The 12,269-nt window shown below is 35.0% G+C and overlaps 1 protein-coding gene across 6 annotated transcripts in view; it reads right to left on the reverse strand.

Moving 5' to 3' along the window:
- LOC131071474 (probable RNA-dependent RNA polymerase 5) overlaps positions 1–12,269 on the reverse strand; it is a 245,886-nt gene that overhangs the window by 36,574 nt on the left and 197,043 nt on the right. For all 6 annotated transcript variants that reach the window (XM_058007354.2, XM_058007352.2, XM_058007349.2 and 3 more), the window contains one exon: positions 9,050–9,195. In XM_058007354.2, coding sequence (XP_057863337.1) covers positions 9,050–9,195 — 146 coding nt within the window. The remainder of the gene's footprint in view (positions 1–9,049; positions 9,196–12,269) is intronic.

Here is a 12,269-nt window from a genome sequence, read left to right on the forward strand (position 1 = left end):
AAGTTATACAGACAATTTGCTTGAAAAATAAAAAGCGATTCACAAAGTGTTTATTAGAAACAATAAACTATTAGATAAGTGATTCACAAAACAGTGACTACTATCATCCATAAAGATAGTGACCAAAGCTACCAAAGCATTGTGTAAAGATAACGCTAATGTTTAAAACATATACTAATGTGCACCGATTTACATGTAGGTGGCTAACAAAGGGACGTCTCCCTTGAAAAGGAACGACTCTTTGAAAAGTGTTTGTACCCTTCATGAAAGGGTATGTGGATGATATATGATGAGAATTTTTTGTGTGTGTAAACATTAAAGAGAAGACAAATATAATACACAAGCAGATCTGAAATGAAGATATTATGAGAAAATAAATTTCCAATTAGAAGGATTTCAAGAGATGAGTAATTTGTGAAGCAAAAGGGTGCAAGAAATAAATTTGAAGCAATCAACCAAATGAAATGAAATTTATGTGAGATATTATTTAATTAAAGAAGTTATCAAAACACATGTCTTTTTGATAGAAGGCATATTTTGAAGATATATATAAGCAAGATCAAAATCTATTTTTTGAGTGTGAATAACCATGTGAACAAAACAAAGACCTTCAAGAGAGAGTTGAGTATAAATATGAGGTGGTGCAATTAATCTCTAAAGAAGAGATTTAATAAGAAGAACATGAGAAGATAAGATTGCAGGTTTGACGAGAAGGATAAAGGAGTTTTATAGCAAATTTATATGAGGAGTTTGAGATCATATTCATGGCAGATTTATGATCAGAATATAGCAGATTTGAGAGGAGGTTGTGACAATTGAAAAAGAGAGTTATAGATCTTGTGAAAACAATTTGAAAAAAGTGTTGGTGCCTCTAAACAAATAAGGGGTTGATGCCTCTAAATAAATGAGTGGTTGGTAGTTGGTACCTCTAGTGAGTTGGTGCTCACGAACCGAATCAGGGGTTGATGCCTGTAGTGGTTAACTTCTCACGAATTGAATGAGGGGTTGGTGCCTCTAGTAGGTTGAGCCTGTGATCTTTGTAAAAGAATACTTTCTACAAAAGCATTAAGTTTTCGTGGTTTTCTCCGGTTAAAGTTACCGCATATATCTTGTGATCTATGATAATTAGATCTCATGTGAAAGAGTAACCAAATACTTGTGATGAAGTGATGAAAAAAGCACCAAATACTTCTGATGAAGTGATAAATAGAATACTCTTGGAGATAAATGATGAATTCCTTTAAAGAGTAACCTATTTGGATGTAGTGAACATTGAGACCCATATGACAAAACTGATGATAGGAAGAGTTTTCAAGAAGAACCCTATCATGCCATAAACGATATTTAAAAACTTGGAAAGAAGAACCAAAAAATAGAGCTACGTCTTCAAGAGAATGATGAATCTAACAAGGTGTTAGCACAAACTCTTCATTAATCCAAAATGATAAACACGTTTCTAAAACCTTAAATCGAACAAGGGAGAATAATTGAAGAACAAATGAGAACCAAATTGAAAGTCAAGTAAGAAAATTGTGAAAGGTTACAAGTTAATATTGCTTCTCTAAAGGAGGACTTAGAGGAAACTACTACCCAAGTAAATACTAGTCTCAAGTTTTAAAAAAGTTGCAAGATTCTAATTGATATCATTGATAGTCAAAGATCACCATCAAATAAGACAAGACTTGGCTATGAAGGAAATCAAACAATTAAGAAGATTCCAAACAAACTACTATAGAGACAAATATAGGAAAGACAAAAATCCTCGAAGACAATTTCAAACGCCATCCAAAGATTGAAGATAGCAAGAAGACAGAGACTCCTAAAATTAACAAAGACAATTTCAAGAACTCCTTTTCTCCGAGACAAGCTCATACATTCAAGTTCAAGAATACCTTTTATATCTATTGCCACAGTACCACTCATGCAATCACTTTGCCCATAAGGCATGAGAGTGTAGAAAACAAGTGAGATATGATAGATGGATCAAAAATAGAAATCATCAAGGATGGACAAGTAGAAACTATAATTCATATCTTCTTCAAGTGAATTATAGTGTTATAAGCTAAAAATGTAATAACTATGGACAAAGCATGTTTTCGCAGAAGTGGTTTTGTGAAAGTGCCTAGAGAGTACAAGATGAAGGAAACCATGAAAAAACAAAAAATGAAGACCTACTACGGTGTGGAGAAGGAAACAAAACCAAGATAATGAGAAGAATATAAAGGACGAATCTATGATAAGGCATTAAGGAGTACAAATCACGAGAAGCTTATCATTGCACTATCTTTCGAGCCATGTCAAAAAGACAACTGAAAGGATAAATTTTGTAGAACACTATAGAAAAAGAAGAATCATGGTTGGATAAAAAGGATAAAAATAATGCAAAGAGGTACGCTTGTATATTTGGATTTGACAAGCATGTGTTGGCAATAGAATAATAAATTTGATAGATTAAAGTTGGATGCTTATGTTCAACTTCACATTAAAGGAGTTCCTATTGATATAATGATGTCGTAAAAGGCATGAATAGGTATTACGAGCATTCCTTGATCATAAATATCAAAGGAGGAAAGTTAAAACAAAGAGAGAATGACGGAAATGATGTCAAGAATTCAGAGAGAAACATAAGCATGAAAACAACAATCGCATTAAAGAGCAAGGGAGTCAAGCTGTCACGTGAACACTCCAAACGTATTAACAATAATAGCATTAGAGAAAGGAGTATATTGCATTGAAATTAATAATAGAGGAAACCTTAAATGAGAGTAACACTTGGAAAAAGAAAAGATAGAAAGTCTTAAAAGAGTTATTGTTTGAGTTGCTGGAGATATTCCAAAATTAATAAAGATAATGTCAAAGAGCCCAACTTTGAGAGCAAATAAGAGAGGAAAGAATTCTCATACAAGAGTATAGCACAAAGATGAAAGACAATTACTCAACAGCAGCAATCAAGAAAACTAGAAGAAGGGAAGGAAAGTGAGAAGACTCTCACAAAGAGATCAAAAGGATGGTTTTCACTTAGCACCCATAGAAGAAAGAGTTGATTAAGGCTTCAGGCAGCAAGGTTATGGGGGGCGAAAAATTGTGGCAGGCCCAAGACTACACGTGAAGCAGTATGGATTGACTGTTATACAATCTAGATGAAAGTGTAAGTTTCTCACATCAACAAACGAATACTAAGAAGTCATCATCATCATTGAAGACAGTGATTAGTTAAGAAGATTCATGTTAAGGTTGTTATGTGCACCAATGATTATGTAGCAAGAAAAAAGTGGCATGAAAGGTTTAGAAGACTCACATTATTAGAAACTACTTAATAAAATTATTGACTTCTCTAATAAGCAGCAATCTAATTTAAAAGACAGTGGTTGAATAAGATATGCAATTTCAGTTGATTCACAATAATGGGATCAAATACAATAAGGTAAGCAGCAATAAAACAATTCATCGCTTCTATAACTTATACAGACAATTTGCTTGAAGAATATAAGGCAATTCACAATGTGTTTATTAGAAACAATAAATGATTAGACAAACGATTCACAAAACTGTGACTATATGATCCATAAAGATAGTGATCAAAGTTGCCAAAGCAGTGTGTGAAGATACTGCTTATGTTTAAAACATATATTAATGTGCAGCAATTGACATTAAGGTGGTTAACAAAAAAGGAACGACTCTTTGAAAAGAGTTTGCACACTTCATGAAAGGGTACATCGATGATATAAAAGCACAAAGGGTGTGAGGTATGTGATAAGCATTTTTTGTGTTAACTGTGAAAACATTGAAGAGAAAAAGACAAATATAATACAAAAGTAGATCTGAAATGAAGATATCATGCAAAAATAAATTTGCAGATCTAATTAGAAGGATTTCAAAAGATGAGTAATGTGTGAAGCAAAAGGGTGTAAGAAATGAATATGAAGCAATGAAGAAAATGAAATGAAATATAAGTGAGATGTTATTCAATTAAAGAAGTTATCAATAAAAGGCATATTTTGAAGATATACATAAAGAAGATCAAAATCTACTTTTGGAGTGTGAATAACCATATGAACAAAAGAAAGATCTTTACGAGAGAGTTGAATACAAATATGAGGTTGTGCAATTAATCTCTGCCGAAGAGATTTGATAAGAAGAACATGAGAAGATAAGATTGCAAGTTTGACAAGAAGGATTAAGGAGTTTTACAGCAGATTTGTATGAAGAGTTTGAGATCATATTCATGGCAGATATATGATCAGGTTATAGCAGATTTGGGAGGAAGATTGTGAAAGTTTGAAGAAGAGAGTTATAGCTCTTGCGAAGACAATTTGAACAACAGGTTGGTACCTCTAAGAGAATGAGGGTTTGGTGCCTCTAGTGAGTTGGTGATTAAGAACTGAATGAAGGGTTCGTTCCTCTAGTGGGAAAGATCTCACGAATTGAATGGGGTTGGTGTTTCTAGTTGGTTGAGCCTACAAACTTTGTAAAATAAAATTTCGTATAAAAGCATTAATTTTTCGTGATTTTATACCATTAATGTTTCCACATATATATTGTGTTGTATGATAGTTAGATCTCATGTGAATATTAATATGCAGTGAATGTGCTTTGAGATTAAGATATATGCTTATGATATTAAGTTAAAAAGGTAAAAGTTTGTCATTATACTAATTCACCCACCCCTCCCCTAAGTATAATCGTGTTCAATAAAAGGCACAATGAATGAATGTGCCATGTCCACAATCAAGACAGCAAAATGTAAGCATAAAGACTACGTATCCATTGGGGAACAAAGATTGCCTAATAATCTGTAAAGTTAATCAATTGGTGGTCTTTCTTCCTCCATAAATAATTGCTGCAAACTTGAGCTCAAATCTACTCTATAGATTATTACACTTGTAGATATTATTCAAGCACAGGTGCCATAATTGTTTTGGGTTACAAGTATGAAGCCCGTCAACAACAATGATTTCCTAGGCAAGAGTCCTATCTCGACATAATGTTGGTTTGAGGCCCAGTTTGAAATAGACAATAAATCTCATTTAAAAGGGAATCTTAATAGCTCAAATGGGATCTCTCACATCTCCAAATTCCATTTGGTTCTACATAACAGCCATGTAGCATGATTTCATCCATTTCTACACTCACAATTACGATATCCTTCAATTATTGAATCATTAGATTGTGCTACTTGGGACATCCCAAAGTGTAATAATGACTTGAACCTTTTCAATAACCAAGGGCATCCCATATGTCTCCCTCATATTCATTGTGGTCTTTCCTTGCCTTAAAGCAACAAAGCTCACAATTGTTGTGTCTCAAACCTATGTATTCCTATTTTTCGGATTTAATAACTTGTCCATAGTGATTTTCTCCTTACAAGAGAATGTTTGGTCATGTGTTCTTGGTTACTCCTATATCTGATAAATTAAATACAGGAAAAAATAATACTGATAACAATGCATACCAAATACAAGAGTTAAATATATCTTTATTCGCACATAAAATTATCACAAAGAAGACCAGATGTAATGTCCCCTTCCTAGGCATAGATGATTTCTAGCAGGATTAGCCTATCAACAAGGTTTCCATAGGCTAATACAATGGATAGGAAGCCCATTCAAGGAACCTGTGGCCCTTTGGAGAGGGTCGTGTGGTGTTTCAAGAGCTCAGAGCCAAACACCTATTTTTTAGGAAGAGATCCTATTTTTTAAGAGGAGATTGGCAGTTCGCCTATTCACTACTTGGACCTTCTGCAACCTTGCAGGCAGCTTAATGAGCCTTTTTAGGTGTCCAAACACAGTTTCCTAATTTTTTAGGAGAGTTCCTAATTTTTAGGAGACTAGCAGTTGGCTTGCTATATTCAGACATTACCAAGAGACCAGGAGCATCATCAATCTTGAGTTGAAGAGATCCAGTGTATGGTTTCAAAAATAAAAATTAAAATATTAAAGTATTAACTTTAATGTTTTAATTAAATAAAATAAAGAAACTTATTATAAACTTACTTTATAATAATTCAATAAAGTAACTTGATATTATATTAAATAAAGTGACTTCATTAAAAGTTACAAATGGGAAAAATAAAGTGGATGCCCAAGGAGGAATTAAAAGAATTCTTAATGAAGTGAAAGAAAAAACTTTTCAATAAGTGAAAGAATTAAAAGTTTTGTAACCCTACTTTGAATGCAAGTTGGAGAGAAATAAAAGAGTTTTTGGAGGCCATTTTCATTCATTCATGAAGTCTGAAATCGATAGTGTTTGCAGCCTGAAGCTCAAGGTTTGACAGGTTGAAATGTCGAGACGAAATCCTTCACAGTTTGGTTGATTGCCCGCAGCAGTGAGAGATATCCGAAGGGTGATTGGAAATTCTATTACAGGTTACATGTAATATCCCACTAATTTTTTTTTGTTTTTTAGACCAATAACAATTCATCCACAACAAATAACCCGTTAAGGTTAGAGGAATAATCCAAACAACTGAAAGGGAACCCTTCCACCTTTTGTTCATCGAGAGCCCAGACTGGGAGGGTGAGAGCATACGGTGTTCCAGGGATCGTTAGCAATCATAATCAAACTGAAAATTACAATGCATAGGCGGCAAGCCAGCCCCTTCTGCTTATCCAGCAGGATAGAAACCAAAGCTCTTGGAGGTAAACCGACCAAGGGAAAATTACAATAAACTGAAGTTCAATCACTCAACCGCGTATTTCAGCGGGAGGACATTACATTAAGCTATCACTCTACCGCATATTTCAGCGGGAGGACCATTTTATTGAACTTATCACTCGACCACTTATTCAGCGGGAGGACAGAGTACAAAAACTGAATTACAAACCTTAGAAGGCGGCAAGCCAGCCTCTTCCACTTATGCAGTGGGAATTATAATTGAAAACAGAAAGAAGGGATGATTAGTACTACTGAAACAACCTTACAATATTGAGATGAGATGAGGAGAATAATTGCAGATTTCTACAACAAGACTGTAATTTTCTGTTACACTGATCTGCAGGCTGAAAGTACAGTTTCAGCAGCCCGTGGAAACATCAAAACACTCATAACTCACTCAATTTTTACCCGAATTGATTCAAATCAATCCCAATCCCACCGTACATCAAATGCAATAGCAACCAATCAAAGCCACATCCCAAACAAACCCATTTTTATTTTGCACAGATCCCAATGCAAAACAGAAAACCCATGCCTAGCCTAAGAATTTCGATTTTGCATAATAAATTCAAAACTCAAACAAACATGCTATAAACTTACAAAGTTTATCGCCAGTGCTGGGAAGGAAGATAGAGCTGATACCCATAACCGTCAGTCGCTTCAGCAGAGAGGTGTGATCAAAAATGTGCTTCAGCCACAGGCAAAACCAGCAAGTCCCCAGAATCACTTCAACACCAAAAATGTCTATGGCAAACTCTGAGAATGTAGGAGAATCCAATGCACAACTAGGTACTGTATTTCAAGTACGAAACCGGGGTAGCACTAGGGAGACGCACTCCGAAGCCTCAAGTTCTGTCGCCAAACCGGCAGCATAACATTACAAATTTTCAAGATATCCAAAAATGGGAGCCCAAGTCTCATACTTATAACTCCACACACCTCAAACCCAAATGCCATTTCCTTGAATTTCAGCATTTTTCCTTTGCATTTCGCTCCACTACATGTGGACCCCAAGAGTGGCGCTATTCCCCATAAGTCAACTCCCACGCTAAAGCAAGGACCCACGTACCTTTGGCAAATATTAGAGATAAGTTATTAAAAATATAATATCTTCCTCAATATTTCGATATCTCTCTAATAAACATGAATTTGCCAAGAACTTAGGAAAAATAGGCATTAATCCCAATTTTTAATAAATCAGTCGTCAATAATCAGATTAATTAAATATTAAACCTTAGGATAAGGAATTAATATTCAATTATTTCGCATATGGCTCTAGTACTGATTATTAACACTGCTAGGATGAAACTGAGTCAGGACGACCACCAAAACTGCTGCAGAATCAGAACCCTGTCTACTGGCAAAAATAGAATTGTGCCACACTGCCACTTACTAAAAATAGTAAGTCAAGAATTAATGCTCAGAAAAGCATGATCATCGCGTCCAGAGGCAAAACATGGAGAACTCAGTAGGACAGTAACACCAAAATGGTCATTCCCTGACTTACTAAAAATAGTAAGTCCTTGTTTCATCAATGCCAGACCCTCATTCTTCATTCCACCTAGCCTACGGGTCTCAGGAATAGGCTAATGGACCACTGAAAGAGCATCAATGAGAAGGGGACATTACAGTCCGCCCTCCCCAAAATTGCTTATCCTCAAGCAACTGTAAGGCTGGATGCAATGGACCACTGAAAGAGCATCAATGAGAAGGGGACATTACATTATAGGAAGGAATCATTTGAATAATCAGAATTGTCTCAGATTGCTGGAGAATGTGCTCTAACCTGTTGAGTCCTGAAAAAGTTTAAAATGTGCTCTTAAGTTTCTATGTCCAAGGGACATAGGGGGAATTGGGGACGTCGCCGATACCCCTAGGGATACATCCTGTGCAAAACTTGTTTAAATCAAACTAATCTCAGTTTAACTGTCCTTCCTGCCAATATCCAACCAAATGACTGCCATTATATAAGTAAAATACCAAATTCAATGTTTCTCACAGTGATTAAAACACAGTATACCAAAAGCATTGATCATAAAACATTGTTGACATCATGCTTAGCCGACACAACACATTTACATTATTGCATTAAGATGGAATCCCTTAAGTGTGGTCTTCCAAGTCTAAACTATGATTGCATCCACTTGATGGAACTTGTTCATTCCTATACTATGATTCATAAAGTAAAAGTCATCTTACACAAGTATTTCCGTTTTTAGCACCCTTTTTATTCACCAAACAAAATCACAAAACAAAATGCTCTTCCACAATCTTTATAAAAATAATTACATTAGTCTTACATTTTCATTAATTCATCAAACATTATAAGGAAACATTAACTCAACAGACATTAATTCAAATACAAAAACCTATTAGCACACAAAACTTCACTTACCTTGGTGCAAAACGTTGATTGAAAAATTCTTCAATGAGCTTCTCTTCGAGTTCCTCATGTGAAAAATCTGTTGGTCTTGGTTGTGACATTCCCTTGTCTTCTGAAGGTCTTTCCCATGCCTTCTCAGGTTTGAAGTGTTGTAAAAACTACACGAAACCAGCAGCAGAATAAATCAACTATAGTGCTTTTCAATTAATAAAATAAATCTGAGATCAGTTCAACTACTCGATTCAAATTTCAAAGCAATTTATTTTGTAGATGTATTACTTTATTAATGATACTATGGATGAGTTTTAATGTCTTTGAATAATTTTTTCTCAAAATGCTTTCTCTGGAAGCTATGAGATGTGAAATAATTATGAGTAATGTTAGCAACATTTGATAAACATTCGAGAATAATATTAAAAAAGAAACCTAATTAATTCATGCATTTATTTCCCTTACCATATGAACAGCCAAAAAGTGTTGAAGAATATTTGCAGCATGATATAACTTGAATAAAGAATACTTTGATTTTTCGCACTTAACCAGAATAGATGGATGATGGTCTCTGGAATAGTACATTGCTGCACAAGTTTTCTAAACCTTTGGGTACTACGTTTCAATTACAGCATAATTCCAACAGACTTATTTTCACTTATCTTCTGATTGTTTTCTAAGAAGAGCGAGAAAGAATAAACTAATGCTCCCAAATTGATTTGAGGAAGTTGCTCTTGTACAGCTACTTTTGTGTGAATTTAAAGGTTCAGCTGAAAACAGAATTGCTACAAAAGACTCCCTATCCTTTCACACCAATTACCTATGTCCTGCAAGCAAACAGCCTTGTTGCACAAGTTATCAGTTCTGTTGTGCAAGGGAAACTTTGCTGCATAAGGTAATTGTTGCACTGTGCAATACTACAGCCACATTTTACAAGACAATAGCCATTCCAAAATATGTTGCATTTCAAGACATGCTTCAATAGGTTATACTGCTTGCACAAGATACAAACATTTTCAAGTTGCAAGTTTGGTAGTTGCCACGAAAATTGCCTTTCGATAAAGCTGAAGTTCTGATGGGAATATCATTTTGCTGTTCAATACGCATGTTTTTTAAGATAACCTATAAGATTGTGGCCCATCTTCATGTAGTTCATTGAATTTGATCGAAGAATTGTTACTGCATAAGAAGTAAAGTTCTATTATCACGAATCAATTTGATCGGGTCACGGACCACTCAAGAGGATTGGCAATTAGTAGAAGGTTTGTATCATTTGTGCATCAATGCAAATCAGGTCAGCACATTCACTGTTTAAGAGGATTGGTGATCAGCAGTAGCTTTTGTTTGTGTGTGTTAGTCTGTATGTCAAACACATTGAGGCACGTACCACTCCAAACGATTAATGATCGGTAGTAGGTTTGACTTGTGTACGTGTGCATACATGTGTTAGAGTGTCCATGCTTGTGCACATGTGGGTGCATGTATGCATGTATAGGTGCATGTGTGTTTGCATGTGAGTGTGTGTCCGCATGTGGGTCCATGTGTGTGTGTGTATTTATTATTATTTTCAATTTGCTTTGAATAATTATCGATGGAATTTTGTGTAATGTCCCCTGATTAGTTATACTTTCAATTAACCTAAATTTGCCCAAATCTAAAATAGGTAATTAAATTTATGGGAGTACCTTTGTATACTGTTTTCCATTAGTATTATATTTGTTAGATAAAATCAGATTTGTAGGTTAGTTGCCATTCTTTATTATCTAATTCTTAGTGCACTAGGGTAAACTAGTTGGATAGCGTGTCCAAGAGACCCTCCACCATAGGCCCAAGAGCAGATGGTACATCCCTCTTAGCTCCATGTGGCAGGTGTTAAGCATCCATCATGGAGTGGCATACCCAATGAGGTGTCCTATCGCCGTTCCCCCTCATCACAACCACCTCCTCTCTTAAGCCCAAGATCAGATGCTTCATCCCTCTGGGCTCCATGTGGCAGGGGTTAGGCATCCACTATGGAGGGGCGTACCTAAGAGAGGGTCCCACATACATTAAGCAATGAGTTTGCAATTGATATGATTTTATAACAGTCTTGTAAGGGTTACAAGTTCCCTTAGTTTAGCATTATTATTGCATCATATTAATCAGTCCTTATATTGTCCATATTATTGTGTTATATCAGATTTTGTGACAGCATTAAATTACATTCATCCTGAGCGTTATAAGTTAAATTCATCAAATTATATTTCAAGTTATCATCATTATAGAATAAATTCCCATCACATTTATATTCTTATTATATCTGATTATGTTCATTTATCAGATTGTAGTATCCACTATATTTACTGTATAACTGTGATCATTTATCAGATGATCAGCTATGTTACTGCCTGTAACTTAATAACAGATCTGATCTGAACTGATCAATGGTGATGTTACTGGATGCTTTGGTTCCTTTCCTTTATATCTCTCAATGTGAGGGAGAGGTCACACCTCTTCATCATGTATGCCCTTTGGCAAGCGACACATCCTTTCACCATAAGCACACAACCTTTCACAACCAGATCTGCATTTCTTATTTAAGTCAGTTCTGAACTTTTGATTCCCCCCCAAATTATCCCCTCTCAAATGAGGCTCTCTTCTCCCTTTTATACCTCATAATTGGGGGAGTCACAACTTATCATTTCATGCCTTTTGTTCATTCATTAACTTCATTAAATTTTTAATTATATTTAATTATATTCTTCTATATTTTCAATTTAAATTTATTTTTATTCTTTTTAAATTTTAATTTTATTCTTAATATTTACCATTAAATTCTATTTCAAAGTGGGGACATTACATTCCACCCCACTCAAGATTGTTTGTCCTCAAGCAATGATCATGGAGTGTTAAAAATGATGAAAGTGCTTTGGAAACACACATGGAACAAGCTTGTTGAAACCATCAAACATGATGCAAAGCACATTCAAGACATAAGGCATACATTAGGAAGTCACACACACCATGACAGTCATGAGGCAAACACATAAATGAATGTAAGATATGAAGAATATATACAAGACACCAAGCATTCATGAGAAAGGTACACATACAAAATAACCATGAAGTTTTCATGCTGAAGACACATTGCATACATATAGACATATATAAGGCATGAAGAATTTACATGTAGCAATACACGTAAGGCATAAATCACACATTTGAAGACACGTAAAGCATTCAGCATACTTGTGTAAAGCAT

Source organism: Cryptomeria japonica, chromosome 6 (genome assembly GCF_030272615.1).
Source record: "Cryptomeria japonica chromosome 6, Sugi_1.0, whole genome shotgun sequence".
Classification (NCBI taxonomy): domain Eukaryota; kingdom Viridiplantae; phylum Streptophyta; class Pinopsida; order Cupressales; family Cupressaceae; genus Cryptomeria; species Cryptomeria japonica.